This window comes from Chinchilla lanigera, unplaced genomic scaffold (assembly GCF_000276665.1).
Source record: "Chinchilla lanigera isolate Chin_1 unplaced genomic scaffold, ChiLan1.0 scaffold00007, whole genome shotgun sequence".
NCBI classification, from domain to species: Eukaryota; Metazoa; Chordata; class Mammalia; order Rodentia; family Chinchillidae; genus Chinchilla; species Chinchilla lanigera.
In genome coordinates this window covers 31292427-31318193 of record NW_004955408.1, presented here as the reverse complement: position 1 = coordinate 31318193, position 25767 = coordinate 31292427, and the positions used below count along the sequence as shown (strand labels likewise).

General features: G+C 42.9%; 1 protein-coding gene across 1 annotated transcript in view; it reads left to right on the top strand.

The window, feature by feature from the left end:
• Window positions 1-25767, top strand: part of Trpc7 (transient receptor potential cation channel, subfamily C, member 7) — a 148086-nt gene that overhangs the window by 90659 nt on the left and 31660 nt on the right. Inside the window, exons 5-6 of the mRNA XM_013507541.1 lie at window positions 11657-11890; window positions 15589-15853. Of these exons, the coding sequence (XP_013362995.1) occupies window positions 11657-11890; window positions 15589-15853 (499 nt within the window). The remainder of the gene's footprint in view (window positions 1-11656; window positions 11891-15588; window positions 15854-25767) is intronic.

Sequence of the window (25767 nt, the reverse complement as noted above, 5' to 3'; positions counted from 1 at the left end):
ATTTCAGATATATTTCTTAACCTTGGAATTCTTTGTGCTTCTCTTTTTCCTGTATATTTCTTCATCATGCTTGTATTTCTTTTTCTTTTTGGTACCAGGAATTGAACTCAGGACCTTGCACTTGCCAAGCAGGTGCCAAGCACCACTGAGCTAAATCCCTGGTCCTTGTATTTTCCTTTAAATGCTTAAACATATGGTATGTATTTATTGCAAGTGTTTTAAAATTTGTCTCCTAATTCCACAATCTCTGTCCTTTCTACTGACTAGTCTTTCTCCTCTACTTGGCATATCCAGCAGTGTTTGACCAAATGATGGGCATTTTATGAATTGTTGTTGAGTATCAGAATTTTGTTGTCTTAATCCGTTTCTGTTGCTATACCAGAAAACCTTGTGGTTCATAAACAAAAAAAGGTTTACTTTGGCTTACAGTTCTGGTGGCTGTGAAGTCTAAGTTAGGGCACCTGCATCTGATGAGCGACTTGTGCATATCAATTTATCACAGGAGTTGGAAGAGCAGACAGGTACACCTGACAGAGAGAAAACACTAGGAGATGTTATGGGAAAAATAACTCCCAACCTGTTAGATGTCAGATGTGCCAAGTTTGTGGTCTCAAAACATCAAGGAATAAAGTCATGAACCAAAGAGCAAGTTAGGAGGAAGTTTAGAGAATTTCACTGGAAATCAGGAGAACAATGGCTCCTAGATTTCTAGGCAGGGTCCCAAGTGGGTGGCCACCAAGGCTCTTTGTCAAGGGTACTTCATATAGCAAAATTACAACAGGAGTATGTGTGGGTCAAACTACAACCTATAGGATTACAGTTATAGTTGCTTAGCTTTAGAATACTGATCCAATAGAGAAATGAGTCATATAGTAAGGGAATGTGGAAAAATAAAAGCATTCTTGAAAATAGATGAATCCCGATGTTCCTATCTGGACTCACTGGACCAGGTGGTACTAATTACAGTATAACCTTCAGTTGCTGTTTATTCCCAAGGAGGGCTGCAGGTCTGGCTATTGCATCTTCATCTTGAGGCCTGGCTCTCTTCAGATTCATCTCCAGCCACAATCTTTGTGTGTCTCATCTTCTGTGCTGACTTCCTCAAAGGTACAATTCTTCTCTGATTACATATTAATTCCTATCTAAATTACCTCTCTATAATAAAGTGGCCTCAATTTATAACCACTTGCTCTCACAGTACATAATCTGGTCACAAAAGCAAGAATTTATTCTTATGGGAAAATCATCAATCCATTCCTAAGGGCCTCATCCCCAACCCAAACACCCCCCATCAGGCCCACATCCCAACACTGGCACACCAGGGACCAAGCTCCAACATGAGTTTTGGTGGGGACAAAACATATTCAAACTGTAGCAACTGTCTTTCTTTGGCTTTGTTCTGAGAAGCTGCTAGTTACTTGCAGACCACGCTGATTCCTTTGCAAGCTTAGAGTGTATCTAGAGAAGCTAACCATATAACAATTGTTTATATTTGTACTATGGATACTCACTTTTGGGGTCTCTACTGAATGCCCTGAGAAGTCAACAAGGACTCTCAGCCCTAATTGGGCAAAGCTCAAATGTCTTCACACTCTGGGGAGCTCTGGAATTGTTCAGTTTACAGCTCCCAGACTGTTGTTTGTGGGATTCCACTGTATGTATTCATGACTTAGTATTCACCAAACATTCTAATGGACCTCTACTTAAATCTCTGGAATCTTTGTTTTGGGGATTTTTGTTTGTTGGTTTGTTTGCCTGTGTTTACATAGTAGTCTTCTCTGTGGAGCTCTGCCGTGTAATATCTAATCACCTCTGCCTTCCTGAATTCCAATCTCTACCCTCTTCAACTCAGTGAAACGGCCTGCTATGCTTCTAGCCTCCCTCCCTTTGGTAGCACATTGAACTGAGCCTCCAGGAAGACAGCTAACATGAGCATGACACTTACCTTACGTATTTCCCTTTACTTAGAATCATAATCTTGTGTGCTGCCTCTTTCCAGTGACTGAAAATAGTTATTTGTTACTCCATCATGGCTGGTAACAGAAATGAGGATACTTTATCTAAACCAGAACCAGAAAGCCATTATTAAACCTAAAAACAAATTAACAATTTCTTAATATCTTCATATATCTAGTCAGTAACCAATTTTTTTAATTGAGAGTGGTAAGATGAACAAATCATATCTGTATGGTTTGCTTTCATCTCTTCCTTTGGGCCTCTATTCAAATTTCACCTTATCAGAGTAGTTGAGAAGGTAAGAACATGAACTCTCCTTCCTCTATTCTGATAAAGTAAAAAGCATTCTCAGAAGGAACAGTGTGTACTGAAGGCTAGCACAGAACAAGCTGAATTTGTTCAAGAAACAGCAAAGAAACTAATGTGCCTATAATAGATAATACAGAGGAGGGAAGTAGAGATGAGGGCAGAAGGGTAGGCTTTGCAGAGTTCTGAGCACAGAAGTGACACCATATAGCTTCAGTTTCTAAAAAGTCACTGTTGTAGTTTAGGATTTTGCAAGGGGAATAATACAATATTGAACACATATTTTATAAGATTATTTATATTAGTCACTGTCTTGGTTACTTTTCTCTTGTTGCTAAGACAAAATACCAGACACCCAGAATTATGGAAGGAAAGGTTTATTTAGCTCATAGTTTATGGAGGTTTCAGTCCATACTCAGCTGGCTCCAAGGCAGAGTGGCACATGGCACAGGGTAACTGTTCATGGCAGTGGAAGACAGCAAAAGCATCAAGAGAAAAAGGGAGGACTGGCAGCAAGCAGTGTCTTTCTCTCCCTTACATATGCAAACTATCCCCCCCAGGGTGGGTGTAGCACTCACACCCATAATCCCAGCATTGGATCATGGATCAATCATAAACTCTAAAAGCCCACCCCATGACTGCATGAGGCTTTAGGGGGACATCCAGACACAAACCATAACAGTCACCCAAAGAATCATATACAAAAAGGGTACAGGAAGTCTGTCCACACATTAAAGACCAAAGAACCCAGCCAAGGGCTTGGATTCCACTATAATGTACAGCATGAGTCCAGCTGAAGACCTAGAGCTCATAACAATGCCTTCCATGAGTTCAACTGGAGGCCTAGAGGCCTGTTTCACAGATCTGCTCTGGGAAGGCCCAAAGGTCAGTGGTGGAAGCTAGAAAGTCTGTGCCAGAGGGATGAAAGATCTGTGCTAGCAGGCCAAGGGATCTGCACTGGAAGCAGGAAGCAATGTTCAAAGTAAGAACACAGCTGCCCTGAAAAGTATCACAGTCATCCTCAGCAACAGTGAGGTCCCGAGCTGAGCTCCCATCAGGAAAACCAACGTGACAAGCTTCTCCAGGAGACTGAGCAGTGCACTATCTTCCCCTCTGGAGCTAGGAAGTGATGCTCAAAGTGAAGACCAGAATTCCCCCAAAGTGAATTGAAGCCATTCTCAGCAACAACAAGGTCTCGAGCTCCTCAGATGATGAAAACAGCCGAGTTCATCAAGCAAGCCAACATGACAACCTCCTCCAAGAGAACCAACAGCTTCTTACAGCCTCTAACTGTACCCAACAGCTTCTACCAGCTCCCAACAGTTTCTCTTCTTCTTCTCTAGTTCTGCCTCCTATGCAATGGGCAACAATCATCAGGTGGGCCTCTCACACCCAGCACCATGCTGGTTCAGTACAGCTGGGTGTCACAAGTTGACCACCAGTTATCAGTCCACCAGTCACTAACTGCTCTGTCAAGAAAGAATGATTACAGGACAAGAACAGATGCAAGAGACAAGTTAGAAAGTCACTACAATAATCCAAACAGCAAATGGTTGGAGTGAGAAGATAATAGATGGTGAATGTCTTGGTTACTTTTCTCTCATTGCTGAAACAAGATATCCAATGCCCAAAATTAAGGAAGGAAAGATTTATTTAGCTCACAATTTGTGAAGGCTTCAGTCCATAATCAGCTGGCTCCAAGGCAGGGTGACACATGGCAGAGGGCAACCATTCATGGCAGTGGAAGACAGCAAAAGCAACAAGAGCAAAAAAGGAGGAGTGGTGGCAAGCAGCCTCTCTCCATCCCTTACACTGTGTGCAAACTACCCACCCCAGGGCTGGTGTAGCACTTACACCCATAATCCCAACACTGGACCATGAATCAATCATAAAGTCTAGAAGCCCACCCCATGACTGCATGAGGCTTTGGGGGAACATCTAGATACAGAGCATAACAGTGATTATATTTTGAAGATAAAATCAATAATACTTACCATCAAATAATATATGAGATTTGAGAGAAAGAGAGCAGTCAAGAACAATTCCAAGTTCTAACATTGGTACAGAAAGCCATTCACTAACCCAGGAAAGACCAAGAAAGAACAGTTTAGGGAGTGAGATCAAGATGGAAAGAGAGAAAGAGATAGGTGCAAATCAAGGCTTCTATTTGTGGTATATATTTAAAAGGAAATGTCAAGTAACAGATACACATGTCTGTAGTTTAAAGGAGAAGTTGGGAGTAGAAATAAATTTGGACATGTCAGTGTATTTAAGAGAATTATATGAGACCACCTTGAGTTTGAATGTGGACAAATGAACTTAGCATCAAACCATAGGCATAATAATGTTAAAGTATGGAATTATAAGTAGAGAAATATCCAGCAAATGAAATGAGATAAAAGGAGGTCTAAGAGAGTGTTAACTTAGAAGTAAATCAAAGTAACAATGTCAAGAACCAGAGAGTGATCAACTATGTTGAACACTGCTGATGGATCGAATAATGTGAGGCCCAAGACCTATCAGCTTTGGAAACAAAGTTCTTCAGTAGATAACAGGATATGGGATCCAGTTTCCATGGAGAAGATTTGTCTTTATCAGGAGCATGGACACTTCATTCATTGTGACAGGAAGGAAGGTGGAACTGAAGGTATAGTACAAGTGGTGTGGTAGGTACAGTGGTGGGAACATGATTTGCTTTCTCGCTTCCTTTGGGCTTCTGATCAAATTTTATCTTATCAGAGCAGCTGAGGAGGTAAGAACATGCATGCACATTCTCCTACTCTTCTAAGGTAAAAGGTATTTTCCACAGAAGAAACAGTATTATGAGAGCCTAGAATCCAGAAAAAGCTCAATACATTCAAAAACTAGCAAAGAAGCTAATGTGCCTATAGTAGATAAATACAGTTCTTTTCTGATACTTTCTATCAACTTTTTCTCAAGTAATATGTTCTAGTTAATGAACATTATATTATTTCTCAGGTACTGTGCCCAGTACTAGAGAAGCAACTATCAGTGTTGTAATGCTCCAAATATTTTCTGGAGTTCTTAATTATTACAAAAATAACAGCAACCTTAAAGAGAAAAATCTGAGCAGTGTGTTCATATAGAAGGTTGTTTGTGTTCATGCATCCTGAGATTTAGCATTTTATCCACTCTGTTCAGATGTGGAGGACCATAAAGTAGCATGAAACCCCTGCTGATGGCATCTTGGAATTCTGATCCTAGGCATGGCCAGGAAAGGCTTGACTCAGCTAGAAACATAGCTGCACAGAACTCTTCCCCCATGACACATAACACTCATAACTGTAGCACTTTGGACAGACTGATTATAGAGATACTTAAGCCATTACATGCTCTTTACCAGAATCAGCTCTGGAGCTGAAGAGAACTTTAGAACCCTAACAAGTCCACTCACTCCTTTCAGGGATAGAGGTTGTGGTCATAGATGAAATATACTCTTCCTTCACTCCTAAAACTTTACCTGGTTTTCAGTAGAATTTTCAGAAAATTCAAGGTTGTTAACCCAGGTTGTTTAAACATGAGGTGAGGTTGAAGAGAAAAGGTGACTAAGAAGACATAGCCAGAAAAGCAGAAAATCCAGGACACAACATCAAGAAAGCCAGGTTAGAAACATAACGGGCATGCACATATATTTTGGAAAGCTGTCAGATATATGGCTTTGGAGTGTAACAGGTCAACCAGAGACCAGAGACCTTCTTCCAGCCTGAAGAATCTCCAACATCAGTTGCCTATCTTTGCTGACTACGTTCCAAACAGATTTTCCGGGGTAGCTGAAGAGTTTGTAAGATTTTCAATTGGAGAGTGTGTGTCTAGAGAAATTCCTCAGAGGACTATAATAACATTAGCCATTAGCAGAAAGCAATGAGAGGTTGGAGGTCAGGAAGCCTCTCCTAGAGCTTCTGATTCCTCCACCTAGGAACAGAATCATTTCACGGAAAGCTCTCTGCACCAATCTCATAAAAACCTACAAGTGTTTTCTTAAGACAGATGCCACAATACTGAAAACTCAGTGGACAGTATTACGTGCAAATATCCAGTATAGTATCAAAATACATTTAAATGCTAGAAAGATGAAAGCACTTTCAACTAGGTGTCAGGAAATCCAATCCAGATTGGGTAATTTCTTTTTGGTGACCTTTCCTCTCTGGATATCAGTTTTTACAACTGTAAAATGTTTTCAACTGCTCTCTCACTTCAACTTATCCAGAATTATACATCCTGGATAAGTAAAATCATCTGGGCTAGGTTCTTACCTAATTCATTCTTTTAATGGTATCTTCACTTACTTAGGATTTCTAAATAGACTATCCCAAACTACTTGCCTGTTTCTTCCAGCAAGCCCAACTACTGGCAGTATTGCTTATCACACACAGGGGCTTCCCAGGTGCTCAGGAAGCACTCCAGTCTCTTCTGCATGGCCTAATGTAGAGTCTTTTGCTTGCCTCACCTATAGCATCTTCTTGATTATTGCCTCACCTATAGCCACTTCCTGATTATTGCCTCACCTATAGCCACTTCCTGAAAGTACTGAGCACTTTACAGTTTCTTAGGGCTCCTCTCTCACACTTTCAGGGCCAGCCCCTTCCCCTTCACCTAGCTAACTACTAGTGAAGCAGGCGACTGCACTGGATCCCAAACCAAACCACTTAGACATGGAGTAGGAGAAATGGGTGCCTTTATTGCTAGCGTCCCTTGGGTGACTAGTGTCTACCTGAGAAGAGAACAAAGCCCTGTTTCCACTTTTACATTGTTTCTCTCCTATGGGGCAATTTGTCATTGGAAATCAGCACAAAACAAAGCTACAGAGGCAAAAGGAATGAGTGAAAGGAAATGAATGGTGATCAAGGGAGGCAAGGACTTCACACAGGCCTTTCCAAGTCCACTACACTCCACTGACCTCACCATTGAACCCATACATGGCTGGGTCAAACCTGTCATTCTCCTCAGGGAGCTTGGCTACATTAATATCTCCAGGCAGCTTAGCTGCACAGTTCACCCATAGCTGTCCAGCTTCACCCTAGGAGATTGTCTCCACTCTCACCAGTTCCTCACCCCAAGGGTCACCTCCTCCATAAACTCCCCGCTTCATTGAGTTAACAGATACCCAGTGTGCAAGGCTCCACTGGATCCCACGACTGTCACACTGACACTCCAATCCTCCTGACAGTCCCCTGGCCATTTTTTACTGTAATATCTGTCATCAGGTAGCACCACTGTCGATGGACACATCTGTCTCCAGCTTGTCAGGGAAGAGCTGACATTATTTTGTTTGTTGTGGCCCCAGAATGGTGCGTAACAGACTCAAGAGTATCTGATCGGTGGGTGAGTTCCTGACCAATAAGAATAAGCCTGTGCCTAGCAGGGCGTGCAGTGGAATAGCGCAGTGGACAGCAAGGAGCCTGGACTGCTTGTGTGGCTTTGCATGCATATGAAGATCTTTCATCTGGAAAATGGGGATAATTATAGTAACTTTCTACCTGACTGTTATGAAGAGTCACTGTCTGTAAAGTGCTTAGTACAAGACCTAAAACTACTCAAAATTGTTAACTGCTGTAATTAGAAGAGGAGCAGGGGTCAGGGATGTAGCTCAGAGGTGCAGCACCTGCCTGGCAAGTGTGAGGCCCTCAGTTTGATTCCTGGTACCAAAAGAAAAAACAAAAAGAGGAGAAGGAAGAAGTGGGGCTTTCTTAGGAAATTTTTGCAACTATTAATATCATCTTCTCACCTAGAAGATAAATGAACCCTGAAAGTATGAAGTCCAGATTTTTGTAAAAGACCTGCCAGTGAGAGAGTGTTTGGATGTTAGGGCTTGTGGGTACAGAGCTTCTAGGCATATTTTTCCTCCAGTGAGTTCACAGAACACCTGCTATCTAAGCCAAACATGAGATATTGCCCTAAGGGAACAGAGAGGGAGATCTGGGGCTCTGCAACAGAGTAGCAAAACCCTAGGGGCAATGACCACTTGAAGAGTATGCATATTCCTTAAATGTGCACACCCATGGCATTCTGAAGAGAAGCCTTCTGAACACCCTCAGCAGGCCAGGATGGGAGTGAAGGAAGGCCTTCTCAGCAGTCAGGCTGCATCTATACAGCCCAAAGACCATTACTCAGAAGCTGCCTACAACACCCTACTCATTTTTCCTCCAGCTTCCTGGTGCCTCCCAGCCACTGCCAGGAAATGTTAATTATTGGTGACCTTGTTCTCTGAACTCCAGGCATCCTTGAGTACAGGAATTTTTCCTGAAAGAGGTGTAAGTGGTCAGCATCCTTGTCCCTTGAGGCCCAGGGCTCTAAACACTTCTCTGATTGGCATGCTGAAGGTAAAAGAACAGGGACTTGGCTCCCATATAAAGTCCTAAACTGCCCTTGACACTTTGGAAGCAGAGGGCCTAATTTCACTCACTGCACTACTTAATTTCACACATTTCTTTTTTCATTAAGCATTCCTGCTGCTCAAACCCTTGGGTCCCTGTTACTTTTACTCATGGCCTTGGAATAATTTAAATTAGTCTAGGTGAGTTAATATTCAAATCTAGGAAGACTGATGCAGGCATTTAACCATGGAGGAAGTGATTTGCAAGGCCCAGTAAGATGCTACTGTACCTATCAGAAAAGTCAGTCTTCTGTAAATAATTTGTGTATCAGATTCATTGCGCTTTGTTCACACACTTTGTAACCATAATATTCGCAAACATAAAATGCAACATAAAATAGCAAATCAGGGATTTATCCAAAGTCATACTGCCAATAACGGTCAAGCTAGAACTTCAACCTAGGATTTACTGAATTAAAGCCAATCATCATAAGTGAAAGCCTGTAATTCTCCTAATGCTCAGCTAAAAGCAGTTACACAGAGACATTAAGAATTTTAATTGGAGGGACTGGGGATTTAGCTCAGCAGCACAGCGCTTGCCTGGCAAGCATGAGGTCGTGAGTTCGATTCCAGTACCAAAAAAAAAAAAAAAAAAAAAGAATTTTAATTGGAAGGAAGAGAAAATCAACAAACATTTTTTTCACAAACATTCTTTCCAGTCCATAATGGTTCCTCTAATAAGACTTTGTAAATGTCTGTTTTAACAGGCACGGATGAAAGTATATTTCAGCGTTTATAAAATTATGACTTCATTGAATTATCCCACAAATTTTGGTAGGGCATGCTTGAGAAGCGGCTTTGCTAAGGAAAAAAGGTTTATCTTTCCTATTGTAGATACTCTAATTTGAACTTCAGAAAACAAAGCCATGACTCTTCTCTAAACAGCTGTTTTCAAATTACCTTTCATTTTAGAAAAACATTTCAAACCTTTTTATGTGATGGGTCATTTTGGCCAGAAAAGGGAAAGTTCTGATTAAAACTTCCTGGGAAAAGCCTCAGATGAGTGGAGGCCGTCAGTGTTGGAACTGGCCGGAGAATGACCTGAGGGAGACCTGGGCTGCCCGCTACAAACAGTGGACTCTCCATTACTGGCAATAGCTTGCCCATGCCCCAACAAGAAACAAGGACAATAAAAACTTTAACATAGTGCTAAGGTCACCCCACAGTCCCAGGAGGCCAGTTCTGTGTACCAACCTGCACTGATTGCCCTTACAGCCTTAAACTCAAACGTGTTATCCAGATTTTTTGAGATTCTTTAAATTGCACCAACCTTCAAACCTATATATATTCAGTCCCTGCTTCAGATATTTGCTGATATACATTGCAATGTCAGCCTGCCAGTAGGTAGAGGAATAAAATCTGATCTTCCCCAAAAGCTCAGTCTCCTGGTCGTTCCTCATGTGCAGTTATTATAGTCAGTTCATGTGCTCTGAGGTGGACTGTAACAAAGTCAGCCATCCTCTGGCCAGGGTAGATCCCACATCATTGTCTGCTCCCAGGCTTTTTCAGCAGCTGGATCCTCCAAAACAACTGTATTATAAAGTGGAATCTGTCAGTGTGCTTGGGTTGCACATCTAGCAAAAAAGGAGAAAGGTACAAGCAAAGGGTTGGAGTGTGGAACTGTTGGGGGACAACTGGTTTGACCTCCTCTGCTGGGGTACAGGATGTATGGAAATAGTTAATGATCACAGGAAAGTTCAACACTCTAGCTTGAAGTCTGAAACTTCGGGGTTATTATGAATACACTGCAGTTGTCTGCAGACATGACCTATACTTTACAACATAAGAAAAACTGAAAGGGCAAGATGGATGTAAGAGTCTACCCAAAGAGGATCTGCAGAACTGGTGATCTGTACTGAAAGCCAAAGGAGTCATGACTGCAAAAAGTGTACTGAAGGCAGGACACACAGGACCTGAAGGAACAGTAATGGTGGGGACATAAATAGGACAGCATGGGATATGTGGTAACTTGGACACTGGCAGAACATTCACTAACAGCACCCCCTGAATGGTAAGAATTCAGTTTTAAAGGTCTCCAATTGGAGGATATTTACATGGTAAGCCCAGGCCACTTCAGAGAGCTGGCTTGCAAGAAGCATGGGGAGCTAGTAACATTTTGTTTAGATGCCTCTTATTTACTATGTAACAATGAGGGCATGTATTTAAGAATCAGTAAATTATAAAAACACAAAATATAATAACCCCAAACTAGACTGGGTGTGGAGGTACACACCTTTAATCCCAGCACTGGGGAGGCTGAGGCAGGAGGATCTATGCAAGACCAAGGCCAGCCTGAGCTACATAGTGATTTCATGGCCACTCTGAACTACATAGCAAGACCATGTTTCAAAATAAATAAATAAATAAACATTTAAAATTTAAAAAGAAATAAAAATAAACCATCAAGAACAAACAAACCCCAAACTGAAGCTCACTGAAACTGTCACAGAAACACATTGGAAAGCATTCTAAACTCTGAATTAGGAAAACTGGGGCTGGGGATATAGCTCAGTGGCATGAGCGCCTGCCTGGCAAGTGCAAGGTCCTCGGTCTGATTCCCGGTACCAAAAAAATTGATGGAAAACTCGGTTCTAAGTCATATGCAGGACTTCAGAAGTTCCTGGACCTCAATTTCCCTACATTTAGTTTACAACTGAATGACTGCTTAAGATCTCCAATTCTTAAAGTGTATAAGTGCCAGCGACCATATTTCTCCTATGTCTCCAAGACTCTGTGAATGGGTGAGAACTCTCTCCTGACTTCTGGAGATGGTCTGTCTGTATGAACAGACATGAACTGTCTTCTCAGAGTCTGACGATATCCTAATTCTACAGATCTGCCTTTTTAGACACATTTCAGTTTACCTCTGCGTATCAGCGTTCTCAGCTTCCAAGAGCTGACATTTTCATTTGTACCCTGATCACGTCTGTGTTCTCCTGTGGTCACAAATGCCGAAGAAAGTGAAAAATGGGCTCGGCCTTCTCTCCGTCTGTCTCACAGGAATGATCTGGTCAGAATGCAAAGAAATCTGGGAGGAAGGGCCGCGGGAGTACGTGCTGCACTTGTGGAACCTGCTGGATTTTGGAATGCTCTCCATCTTCGTGGCCTCCTTCACTGCGCGTTTCATGGCCTTCCTGAAGGCCAGCGAGGCCCAGCTGTATGTGGATCAGCACGTGCAGGACGACACGCTGCAAAACGTCTCACTTCCGCCGGAAGTGGCGTACTTCACCTACGGTGAGTCAGATGGGGCGTCTCACAGCTGTGTTCTGTCCCAGCCGCTTCTGGGACTTCGTCTTAGACCGTTTGCCTAGGCTCCTGTCACACTCTGTAATTTGTGACGTGGCCAATTTTAGACATTTCAATATATAATTAATTTGTGACTTCGAAATGAATCTCTCTTTTTTTGTTATTAAAATTTTTTTTTTATCTACTAGTTAGTTTTAGAAAGGTTCTTGGGACATTTCCATAGTTCTTTTGGTTTTGTTTTAGAAAGAATTTTTTTTCTTGATGCGGCTCCAGTACTAAAGGGAATGTATATGCCAAAAAATGTTCCTTTCATATTGGATATTTCTATTTTGTACAAAGTCCTACTTTCCCAGTGTACAAACTCTTTTCTTGCGGCATGCTAGGTTCTTAAAATAACTTTATTGTTTTAAGCCTCAAGGCCTATAAGTTTGAGATAGTAAATTGAGATTTTAGGAATAATATAGCATCCATTTATTGAGGGCTTACTATGTTGCCAGGAATGGTGCAGACATTTACATACATAAATTCCAGTCTTTTCAATACCCTGCAAAATTGGTCTATTTTGCTTGTTCCCATTTTATAGCTGAAGAAACAGGTTTTCTTGGCAGGGCTTATATTTCCAGAAATACAGGACTGCCTGATATAGCAGGGAATCCTAGCCTGAGATTGATTGAAAGTCATTCCAAATGACCTGGTAGCTATGTCCCCAGGCTTTGGAATTTGGGAGACCAAAGTTCAAATTCTGGTTCTGTTGTTTACTGTGAGACCTTGTTTACTTAATTTTTCTGAGTCTCTATTTTCTTACATGTAAAATAGAGATGATAATAATAACCTATGCCAAAAAGTTTGTTTTGAAGATGAAATAAAATAGTGCGTGTGAAGAGTTTTACACTATGTCCTGAAAGTAGTAAATGCTTACCAAATAATAATAGAAATTATCAATACTACCTCTTGGGTCATTTTCTTGCTACAAATACTTTTTGTAGTAAGAGAGAAGGATGAGCCAGGTATACTGGCATACACCTGTAACTGAAATGCACTCTGGGAAGCTAAAGCAGGACAATTACAAGTTCAAGCCCAGCCTGGGCAATTTAGAGACTTACAGAGATCCTGACTCAGAAAAATTTGGGCGGGGGGGCTTGTGCTGGGCATGCAGTTCACACAAATACTGGCAAGGTGGGGAGGGGGTGGAGAAAGATATACAAGAAGCTGAAAAAAAGAGCAGTCCTTTGTTGTAAAAAGTAGTTGGACACTTCGAAAGCGTTCATTAATGGCAGCTGTTACATCTTGAAAGGTTTGGGTGTCAAATTTCTCTTAGAAACTGGATGATTCTTGTGCCCACAGAATATTTGTGGTCAGGTACAGCAATGAGCTGTAGAAGAATGGCTGTGGAAAACTTGACTTGCTGCCCACTTTCAATGTAGCTTATATTATGTGTAAGTGTGATAGCAAAACCTGTATTAAGAAATGGCGAGTCTTGTGTTAGAAATAATCTTCTCCCCATTTAGCACATTCAGACCTTACAGTAAAATGAATTCTTATGTTTTCACCTCTGTTGTTACTCAAGATTCATCAAGGAAAGATGGGAGATACTTTTCTTAATATCATGATTCAGTCTGCAATATTGTCCATTTGTGACTTCTGCTCCCTTATGAATTGTATGAAGTCTTACCCAACCCAAAGCATAGCACATTATTCTCCTTGCTTTTGTGGTTCACCCTGTGCCCTTGGAAGTCTTCTGATCTCTCTTAGTGTTCACTGGTGCCCCAGAAACAGGGGCAGAGAGCCCTCTTGTGGCCAGATAGACGCTGGTTCCTTCAAACTTCCACTATGAGCAGACTCAGATTTTCAGTTTGTGTGAAGACAATTTTTCTCAGCTCCAAAATGGAGTTCCCTTTGTCTGAATCACGACAGTGCTGCTTGTCCTACACCAGTTATTACTCTTACAAACCCACCCAAACAAAATATTTTTCCTAAAAGTCCCAGTCTGGTCACTAGGATCTGAAAACAGCAAAATCTATCTTAATTGTACAATCAAGATTCATCAGGGAAAGATGAGAGATATTTTTCTTAATATCATGATTCAGTCTGCAAGATTGTAGGAGTGGCTTCTATTATTATAGCTGAGGTTGAAATAGTAAATTGTAGGTGGCAGAAAAACAGTCTATTTGGTATATGTCTAATAGATGAAACCAGATTCTATTTCATGGGATTCAGACGTGCTATTTATCAATAAAGGGTGACAGATATATTGGAAAGCACATAATTTATTCTCCTTACTTGTTCTTCATGAACTTTTGAGTTATGACCTTGATGAGAACATAGAGGCTATAATGTTATTTTATTTCCAAATGTAATTTCAAATGTGCCACATGAAATTTTGTGGCCTAGTTTCCCTTACTAAAGGTTCCTTATCACGCTTTATTATTATAATTATCTAGTAGAGTTTACCTTTGAAAATAAAAAATAAAATTTTTCTTCCATCGCCCTTGGGTTCCAAGAATTGCTGTGTAACATCCTTGCTATCTGCACTTACTGCATTCTGAAAAGGACCCCATACCCCAAATCCAATCCTTAGAATGGCAATAATAATATCTACTCTACAGGGTTGTTGTGAAAATTACAGCTAATGTAAGTGTAAGGGCTAATTTAGATTTCTCAGTGTTTCTCATTTTAAGTCTCACTTAGCATTTCTCAACAGGGAGACTGTTGACTTTTTCAGCAGGGTGATTTTCATAGTGTGATGCTGTCTGGAGCATTGAAAAGTATTAAGCATCCCAATAATACTCCGACCCAGTCATTGTGACAACCACTCAGCCCCGACTCTTTCCCTAGGAAAGAGGTGTTGCCCCCATTTGGACTCTCTGAGTGTCCTAAGATATAGTAGGCAGATTATTATTGACAAATGCTATGCCTCACACCATTAAAACTGAAGAAGGAGCACTCTACAGGTTTACTCTGCTACCACAGGGCAGCTCTGGCTCTAGTGGTCACCATTGACCACATGCAGTCTTTCCAGCTAAGGACTGGCGTAGGACTCTTACTCACCTGGAACAGAGCCATCATGGCAAAACTGCCTGACTGGTCACCATTTGGGGGGCCTTAGCTAAACCAGGAGACAAATTTCTCCACACATGGTATCTTGGAACAAAACCCAAAGGTATTTTCTTAAGCAAGATCCTTCAGATTCCTGGTTCTCATGTGAGCTTGGCTAATTCCAAACTTATCCCAACCACCTAATTCCCATTCTTATCCCAAACACCTCCCTTTGCTACTTCTCCAGGAGATGGGATAGATCCTGTATGTGCCGCTTAAACACTGTTAAGGGGACACCATAGCGAGCAGTGTGGCAAATGCCATGACAGGGATGTTCCCAGGCTACCATGGGTGCACACTGAGGAATGGGGATCCTGCCCAGCCTGTGGTAGGACTGAAGCCTACTTGAAAAGGTGATGCCGGAGCAGTCTTGAAGGATAACTAGAAACGAAGTGAGGAGGGGTGTTCCAGGCAGGTGGAACAGCATAGTCAAAGAGGGTGACACCTTCTGAGTACTGGGGTTAATCCAAGGGCAAGGTAGAAATGAAAAGTCATGTGTGGCTGCAGACCACGAAAGATGCCTAACTGGTTTTCTTCCACAGCAGATCCCCCCTCCTCCCCTGTGACTAACCCTGGTTGTTTTCTTTTAGCCAGGGACAAGTGGTGGCCTTCAGACCCTCAGATCATATCGGAAGGGCTCTATGCAATAGCAGTTGTGCTGAGCTTCTCTCGCATTGCGTACATCTTGCCAGCCAATGAGAGTTTTGGTCCCCTGCAGATCTCCCTGGGGAGAACTGTGAAAGATATCTTCAAGTTCATGGTCATTTTCATCATGGTATTTGTGGCCTTCATGATTGGGATGTTCAACCTGTACTCTTACTACCGAGGTGCAAAGTACAACCCAGCGTTTACAACGTGAGTATCTCAGGGCTCTTCCTTGAGGGTCCCTGGACTTCCTGGGAATCCTTGGAGGTCTTTTCCAGGTGGCTTCTTGCAAAATTTGGGCTTCTTTGGTATTTCTCAAGCTTAAAGGCAAGTTTATTCAAGGGTGGCTTAGATTGCAAGTTCAGAAGGTAGAAGAACAGAGGAGCTGGATTAAACCCTCATTTTACTACTTTTATGGTATGGCCGTGGGCATATTCCTTAACTCCTCTGAGACTGCATTTCCTAGCCTTTAACATGGGGATGATAATAATACCTGCTCCATAGCAATAATATCAGAATTCAATGAGATAGTATAACTTACATGGGAAACCTTCAATAAATGGAAAAAATTACTATTATTATCATCTTATCCTGTGTTCTCTAGAAAATAGAACCCTGGGCAAAACTTGCTTGCCTGCACTTCATTAAAGCAGGAATTGTAATCCAAGGGAAATGAGACTGAGGAAAGGGCCAGGAATATAGCTCAGGGGCACAAGTGCCTGCCTGGCAAGTGCAAGGTACTGAGTTCAATTCCTGGTACCAAAAAAAAAAAAAAAAAACAAAAAAAAGAGAGAGAGAGAGAGAGAGAGACTGAGGAGAGAAGAAAGGTAAAGAATGGGAGGAGGGTAGGCAAGGACAAGGTGTCATCACTAAATAGAAGGTACAGGAAGTCAGGTATGGAGAAGGCTAAGACAGGCTGCTGCCCTGACCACCATCTGCCAGAATATAAAACCTGGGCATAGCAGACCTCTTGAGGGAGACTACATGGAAACATCCCATACATCTCAGCAGAGCCAATAAGGATTTTTTAATAATTTATCAATCAAATTTTTTCCATCTGCTGTCTCTCATGAGTCAGATCCATGAACTCAACAACACTTCCAGGGAACTCTTAGGGAAATTATGTCTACATAACATAGAGGTAAGTCTGTAAGTGGGCACAGGTCAGCAGCTGTCCATGCCTGGCTGGGCATCTAGGCATTCCAGTGCCTGTGCATGGGCATCTTGCGATATTGTGCATCTCTGTACTCAGAGAGAGAGGCCAAGCAAGGGAAGCAGGGAACTTGTGGGGTGTAAGAAAAACCACTGATACCATGGTCTAGAAATAGCTGCAATGGGGACTCCAGCTGGCCAAGCAACAAGCGCAACACAATGGCATTCCCTAGGGGCTGGGGATTTAGCTCAGCGGCAAAAGCGCCTACCTGGCATGCGCAAGGTCGTGAGTTCAGTTCCCGGTACCGGAGAAAAACCAAAAAAAAAAAAAAAAAACAGCTTTTACAATGGCATTCCCTGCATGGAAATGGAGACAGAGCTCACCAATCCCATGTCCACAGTGATCAAAATTGCCTTCCTGTGGTAAATGCCAGGTGTTCTCCTGGACGTTCACCCCTAGCACCAAGCAGGGTCTAATGAAAGGGTTTGGCAGAGCCGAACGCTGATACAGGCAATTACCATCTGATGGACCTTAAGCCAAGTTACTTGATTTATCTGAGGTTTTATATCCTCACCTGTAAAATGGAAGTAAGATGTCCCGCTTTATTAATAATGGCTTCATGGATAAATGCAGTAGTTTGTGTAAAGCAGGCATGTCTCACCTGTGACCTGTGGCCTGGCCTGGGCTGGGCTGCACTGTGTGAAGTTGAATTGTCTTGCGCCTCATATAAAATATATAATACAGTTAATGTATACAGATAACAAAACTTTCTTTAAAAATACTTTTATTTTAATCTGGTTGTGTCCAACCCACATGCCACAGGTTGAAGTTTTCTGAAAATATCTAGCCACAGAGCATTTGCAAGCTATGTCCTTCCCCAGACGATCCTATTTCTAGAACATCTCCTTGTCTTCAGCAACCTCCATCCAGAATCTCATAAAGCACAGCAAGACACCAGTAGGACTAAGCACTCACTGACACTTGTCACCAGGAAGCCCTGAGTGGCTGGCATTTTCATTTCTGAGCCGTTAGAAATGGCTCCGAGCCTTAGTCACACAATCTCCTTGAGCAATTCCACCTGGCAGCAGGGCCTCAGCTTACCTTGCTTCTGAATAAATCACCCATCAAGAGAAGGTACTTGTTTCTAAGAACCAAGTACATGGATCTCCAAGCTACTCAGGGAGCCTGGGGTGGGAGGATTACAAGTTCAAGCCTTAGTAACTCAGCAACACCTTGTCTCAAAATTAAACATAAAAATAAAAGGGGGTAGAAGGCTGGCGTTGTAGTTCAGTGTGAAAGCCCTGGGTTCAATCTCCAGTACCATAAAAAAAGGAGAAGAAATGAGATACAAGCAGTGCTTGGGTTATAATAAGCCTTCAGTAAATGGCAGTGATGATAACAGAGATGGGGCAAAGGGGTGGGAAGAGGATCAACGGCAGGCAGAGAACCTAGATAATCATTCAGCACTGCGGGACGATCTCTGTGCATGGCCTCGCTGACAAACTGCCCACCAGCTCAGGTCAAGAGCAGTGTGGAGCCAGCCTGGACTACTTTACATCATTCCAATACTCAGCAGTTAACTGTTGAAGAAATGGGATAAGCTTGACTCACTCAAAAGCAAATTTGCTGTAGAAGTGCTGGAAGAAGGCATCCACCCATCATGAGACACATTGCTACTGGATACGAGAAGATTTCAGCCAATAAACAGAGGCTCTTACCCTTTATCTTAGGCACTTTCCTCATTGCTGGGACAAAATACCTGACAGCCACAACTTAAAAGAGGAGAAGTTTGTTTTGGCTCATGTTTCAGAAGTTTCAGTCCATGTCGTCTGACTCCCACTTTGCAGTAGCCTGGTAGAAGGTCCTGCTGTGGAGCAGAGCTGCTCACATTATAGCTGTCTGGAGGCAGAGAACAAAGGGAAGAACCAGAAAGAGACATCCTCCCAGGTCATGGCCCCAGTGACTCACCTCTTCCAACCAGGCCCCGCCTCCTAACATCACATTTACCTATAGTCGTCCCCCCCGCCCCCCATGGTCCAAGAATCTTCCAAGAGCCCTGCCTATGAGCACATGAGGCTTTGGGGAACATCCAGATTAAAACCAGGACAGTCTCCATGACAGTCAGGGCTGGTATTCCCTCCTATGTCTCAAGTCTAGCACAGAACCTTGCATAGAGCATTTCCCCAGTAAATGTTTTGTGAACAAGAGTGAAGGAATAAACAGGAGAAACAAAGATAATTTTCAAGGCAGCAGAGTAATCAGTAAACTGAGAATTTGACAGTATGTGCTTCTGCCCATCTCCACTGCCCAGGCTGTTCTGTGTAGCTCCTAGGAACCTATACGACCCACAAGACCATGAAAAAGGCCATGACAGAGAAAGGCTGATGTAGCCACAATTCTTAACCAGATACAGCATGGCTAATCTATCTATTGAGGTCTGGGCTGGGGTCTTGGTTAGGAAGTCATGAGGAAAAATAAAATCAGGAGAAAGGGGGAAAGCAATCGGCTCCCATGTGCTAGGAACAAAATGAAGACTCTAGCACACCTTTCTGAAAATGGGTGGATTAAACTAATTCACGTGAAGTATGAATAAACACACAGCCTGAACAACTTAACTGAGGATAGTGTACTTGAACCACACCAGAACCCCACGGGGGATTCCAGACCTTTTACTTTTAGCCTAGGGACATGGAAGAAAAGAGTGGTAAGGTATCAGCACAGTTTAGAAAGAATATGATATCCATCACCTTGGCAGATCCTGAAATAGGATGTGTAGCCATAAATGGGATTTGATTGAATAAGAAAAGTCAATAGAGCAGTGAAGTGGAGAAAGGAAAGAATGGATTGTTGTAAATGTCATCTTTTACCTTTTGACTGCTCTCTGGAGCACAGCACCCCCAAGAGATTTTCTTTGATAATTAAACAGAAAGCTATAAGGGAATAAATAAGGCTTGTTCCTTAGCGGCCTCCAAGCGATGCAGGACACTGCTGTGCTGATAAAGCCAGACAGCTTTACTAGGTACATGTCTGCTTCAAAGCAGCCCATCTGCTGGTCGCCCACCCAGCTTGGGGTATTCCCTCTGCCTGTCCACAAAGAAATGGCCTACTGTGTGGGGAATTTTGAATTTGTGGGATGAGACAGAGTTCTTCTCATCTCTGCCGAGCGTCCATGGCAAAGCTTAGTCCTACAGAAGGAAAATTTGGTTTGGAACACAATGCAGGAGTCCCCTTACCTCACTTTTGGAGGCTTCCCCCTCCAACTCTACTTCTGCCATGTTCAAGGGAACCAAATTTTCCTCAGGAGTCCACTCAGAAAGGCAGTTGTTGGGAATCCAGAGGGAGGCTACCAACAAGAGCCCTGATGGCCCTAGGAATCTGGTTCCAGCTCACAAAAGCCAGTTCCATCTGAGTCCCACCAAGTTTCAGATCCACCCCAAAGGAGAGGGATAGGGCAGGCACTGAGACTGCAACCTCCAGCTGCAACCAAGCCCATGATGAGTCCCAGTGTGTTCTAATTCCAGAGCCACACACTTCCTTCCCCAGCCCTGGATTCTCATTTCTTCCACCCAACAGAAATCAGTGAAGAGGCCAGAAGAAAATTGACAGATGGAACTAGTTCACCCCCAAATGTGAATACATTAGCAGTCTTAGGGGCTGGGGATTTAGCTCAGCGGCAAAGCGCCTGCCTGGCAAGCGCAAGGTCGTGAGTTTGGTTCCTGGTACCGGAGAAAAAAAAAAAAAGACAAAACATTAGCAGTCTTAACTGAGGTCAGTGGTGCTCAAAACACACCAGAATCACCTACAGACATGGCTAGATTTAGAGCTTCCAGACCCCACATTTTAGTATCTAATTACAGTGGTTCCAGAGTAGATCCAACCTCATCTTTACACAGAAGAGATGGAAGCTAGACTCAGCTCTGTGCAGTTCAAAAACAAGTTGCTTGTTAACTAATCTAAGCGAGTATCTTATTAGTGGGATTTCAGGCCATGCAGGCAGGTTTTGTTCTGTTTTGTTTTGTTTCGTTTTGTTCTTTAAGCACAAGCCACTGAATGAGGTAACCACATCCAGTAGGAGCAAGGCCTAGAGTCAGATCCTGCATTGTTTTTCATAGCCGTTTTGGTGACAGGGCCTGGCCTAAATACATGCACATGGGTCCCTGGCTGCTGAGCGGGGGCCTGTCTGGACATGACGGATAGTACACCTCCTGGCAGCTCATTATCTCCCAGCCACTTCTCCCAGAAACTGCAATGACCAAAGGGGAGGAAGAGAAAGCATTCAGACCAGTTTCATGCTCCCAGAGTACAGAAATGAACCATCCCAGAATGTGTATATGGAGAAAATAATCACCTGGGAGCACATGTTTTTTACAAAAGTCTTTTTAAAAAGTCCTCAGTTCAGACTCTTAGGTATTATCTTGTTACAGGGAACATTTTTTATTATATCAGTTGAAGTCAGGAGAGAACTAAGATTTGTGGTTTGTTTTATAGTAAACTTGGCTGAAATGCGCATATTCTACAAAGCAAGGACTTTCCGATTAGAGGTTGTATGGAAACCTTGGGACCTCAGCACTCTTGTTACAGTGTTAGAAAATGAGAAAAGGTCCTTTGCTCACAGAGGAAATATAGCTGGGTGAGGCGTGCATGCCTTCCTTGCACTGTCATACATTGCTTAACAAAGAGGACACATTCTATGAACTGTATCAGTAGATAATCTGATCACTGTGTGAACATCGGAGCGTACTTGCACAAACCTACATGAGAAAACCTTCTACACACCTGAGCTATATGTGACCATCATCGTGTATGCATGTGGTTCACTGTGATAGAAACATCATTATAACTAGACAAATACACAGAGAATAGGAGGGGTAGAGGCAGTAAGGTAACCCAGAGCAGAGAAGTAGAAAGCTCTCTAACAGCACATGAAGACCCCTGGCCTCCCTTGTGTATGAGCTTGGCCTTCTCCACTTAATTCTAACTGGAAATTCAATGTGGGGGCTAACCTTCAAAACACGACCCAGCAAAACTTTTCTATAGGCTGTTGAGTCAGCTTCATAGGATAGCTGGGTTGACACTTTTCTCATTAAAAGAAAACCTCTCTTAAGACTGTTCTTTCTTGGGGCTGGGGATTTAGCTCAGTGGCAAAGCACCTGCCTGGCAAGCACAAGGTCGTGAGTTCGGTTCCTGGTAAAGGAGAAAAAAACAAACAAACAAACAAACAAACAAACAAACAAAAAAAGACTGTTCTTTCTTTCTAGGAATTATTGTAGTGGAAGGAGCTTCAGCAGTGCTAGGCAAAATTAGAAACTTCTATGTTCCATGAAAGTTAAGGAAAAATTTTATACTTGGTTGGGGGGATTTATAGATGCCCACCAGAAACAGGAGTCACTGATTCAGCCCCTCCCAGCTTCTCCAGGTCAAAGAAAAGCCAGCTTCCCCTGGCAATCCTGGAGGCACCTGGGGCTGAGGGAAAGGATCCTGAAGAAGGACACAAATGCCCACCCTACCCCAGGACTGCAGCACCACCCTGCCTACCATGGACTGGCCAACCTAGAGGTTGAGGCTCATTTACCGGCTCAAAGCTATAATCAAGTCTCCCTCCCCAAATCAAGCCTCCCAACAGTTCTTTTGGAGACTGTTAGGGACAAGAATGATAATAATAAATACCATGTGCTGAACAATTAGTTGTGACAAAAACATGTGTCAGCCCTCTCATTTAATCCACACTATGGAATGACACATATATAACTACAGGAAACAGATTTTAAGAGACACTGGATTTGCCCAAGATCACAGAACCAGGAAGAGGATATAAATACATCCTAATTTTCACTCCGTCCTCCACCTTTTGAGATTAGCAAGAATGGAAATCCCATGCCTGTATACTTTGAGGCAGAGGCTGAGTCCCCTTAAAAGCTGGGTCACTTTCTTTTTTTTTTTTTTTTTTGGTTTTTCTCCGGTACCGGGAACCGAACTCAAGACCTTGCACTTGCCAGGCAGGCGCTTTTGCCGCTGAGCTAAATCCCCAGCCCCCTGGGTCACTTTCTTAAGGTACTAAATTTAAAGAATAGCACACTAAATTCTGATTTGATTTTCAATAAGAATCTGGATATATATACATCTATATATCTATATCTATCTATATCTGTATCTATAAACACACCGTGGAAGTATCTACTCCAAAGTGACCTCATTCGCTTAACAAATATTTATGGAACAGTCGCTCTATGCCAAGTTCTAGGTCAGTCTTGATAGTGTAGGGATTAATAAAGGATGCCTTTGCCCCTAGGGAACTCATAGATAAGTGGAGACTGAGGGCAGGGGGGTTAGAGCTATGAAGAATTCATGGGCAGCACTGAGGAGGAAGTCCTGAACACTGTCTGGCAGAGTCACCACTTCATGGAAGGGGTGGCCTTATGGACAGTTTTAGATAGAAGTGCAGTCTAGCCTGTGCAGGGAATTTTTGAAGAACTAAAAGTAGGCAAGAGTTTGAAGAGATGGAAACCGAATAAATCGGAGTCCAGAAGAACCCAGACTGTGACAGGCTTTATGACTCCTGATAGGGTGTTAGAATCACCACTAAGCTGCTTTTAGGAAAAACACTGTGACAGCTGTGTGAAGGATGGGCTGGATGGGATGAGAGTGAAAGTTCAAGCTTGGCGTAGCTTTGGGCTAAGAAAGTGCTGGTAAGAACAGCCATGGCCCCTCCCTTCATGAAGCCTGCAGACTGAGTGGGATGATAGATGTTCATCAAATATCACAGGAAGGAGGAATGCTTACAATCAGAAAATGCTCTATAAGAAATGAACCTGAAAAAAGGGCAGCTTCAGAGGGAACTGGACACAAGATACTAGGAGGCTCTGGCAGAGAGCTTTGAAAGGGGATGTCCTGCTACACAAAGTGGGTGCTGGTGCAGATGGATGAGGTAGGCTAAGGGGGAAGAATGGAAGGAACTCACCATACAGGGATCCTTCTGGGCCAGCCAACTAGGTTATGGCATAAAACTCACCAAAATCAATGACCTATGAAGAGAAACCAGAGAAAGATCACTCTGTAGCACATAGGACAATGGCCCACTGGGGGGCAGGGGGACAACAGGTATAGAGCATGCTGAGTATGTTTGCAGGTGAGGAACATGGAAGGAAATCAGCCTACCAGGCTTCACAAAGGACAAATTTTTCCCAGGATCCTGGGTCCATGCTAGAACATAGGCATCTCTGATATCAAAGTTCTACAGGCTTTTATCACCATACTTCATTAATTTTGAAAGTCATCTTCTCCACCATTCATCTTAAAAATTTAAGTCAGCCATAAGGAAGGGTGTTTGGGGTCATAAGAGAGCTTATCAAACCCATTTTGTGTAAAGGAGCCAGTGCAGAGAAGTTCTGAGATTTGATGGAGGAGGATTATGATTAATAATGCAGCCCATGATTAATAATCAGCCCATGGGCAGCCTCATGGATGGAAAAGGCACAGCTTTTGCTCTCAAAGAACCTCCAGTCTACCAGGTGTATGGTTTAAGCCTTGGTATAAATAAATGCAGGCTCCACCCATAGGCTTTGCCCATCACAGTTCTTTGGCATCGATTCCACAGCCAGACTCCTCTCCTTGAATCCAAGTCAAACTCTTCATTTAGGACCCAAGTTAGAACCAGGAGTTGATACAGAGGATAAGACCTTGCAGGAGCCATGGCAGGCAGGAGGTTCAGACTGCCTCAGACATTTCACTATTTCCACTTTCATCAACTCTAGTCTGACTGCTTCTGGTCTCTGGGTCTGGGCAGTAGAGAAACACAACTCTGCAGCAAGATCTCTGTCCATTCCAAATGCCTTCCTCCATCACCCCAGCCTGGACGGCAGGTGGGCATTGTTTCTCGTAACACAGCACCAGCTATTCTCTTCTGAACTTGAGAAACAGCCTTTAGAGATCCAATCCTCCTGCTTAATTTTAGGCTGCTATGTGCACATTTGGGTGGGTAACTGCACTGAACTCTTGGATCGAGGGGAGGGGAGTCACGGCATTGTGAAGAAGCAGCAATTTTCACAAGTGCCCAAAACTCTCGCCTTGCTGATCAGTTTGTTCTCTGAGCACCTTGCACACTGCCTCCTCAGGTAACCTGTTATTAAAGTCTCATTATCCAGGCGAGACAGACCTGGTAAAGAACTGATTACCTCGTCCCTGAGTTCTACGTGACAACTAAGCTCCAACCTTCCCCACACACACACCCCGACCCAGCAAAAGAAAGATGAATCATGATCTATTCAACAGCACTCACGGGCACTTCGCTCTCTTATTTCATTAGGAGCTCTTCTTAGGAGCTAGGGTGGCCTATTGACTAAACTTCAGTCCCTTCCACTGAAAGCCAAGAGCCAAAAATAAAAAGACAGCATAGGCTGGAAAAATCAGAATTTGCATGAAATCAAGGGCTTGTGATGATCCCTGCAGACAGGAATGAAAATAAAGTTTGTGCAGAAGAGTCAATAAGCAGCTGAATTATTAACTTCATTCAGCATCCAAGTAGCTAATGGGGCTAGTGTGCTCCTGGGTAAGGCAGAGGCAAACAAGGCACCTTGCTTCCAGCTTTGCAGCATTCTCTCACCGTACTGGGCTGTCTTTTAGGCTGGGGTCTCCAAAAGGACAGAAACACATGTGTTTTCTAAACACTACTGTATCCTCAGCTCCTGGTATGACACTTGGCATGTACTCAGAGTTTAATAAAGAAACAAATGAATCAAAACAATAGCTACCACTTACTAGGCTCTTGCTATGTATTTTACAAGAATTTATCATTTTACCTTCATAGCAACTAAACAATAGGGTACCATTATGCCCCATCTCATAGATGGATACATTAAGTCTCCAAAAGGCTTTGTAACATGGCCAACACACAGCCAGTACGTGGTACCTGTAGCCAGGTAGGTGGGAAAAAGATGGGGAGCCGTAGCTGCCATTTCTTTCAGTAAAGAACCTC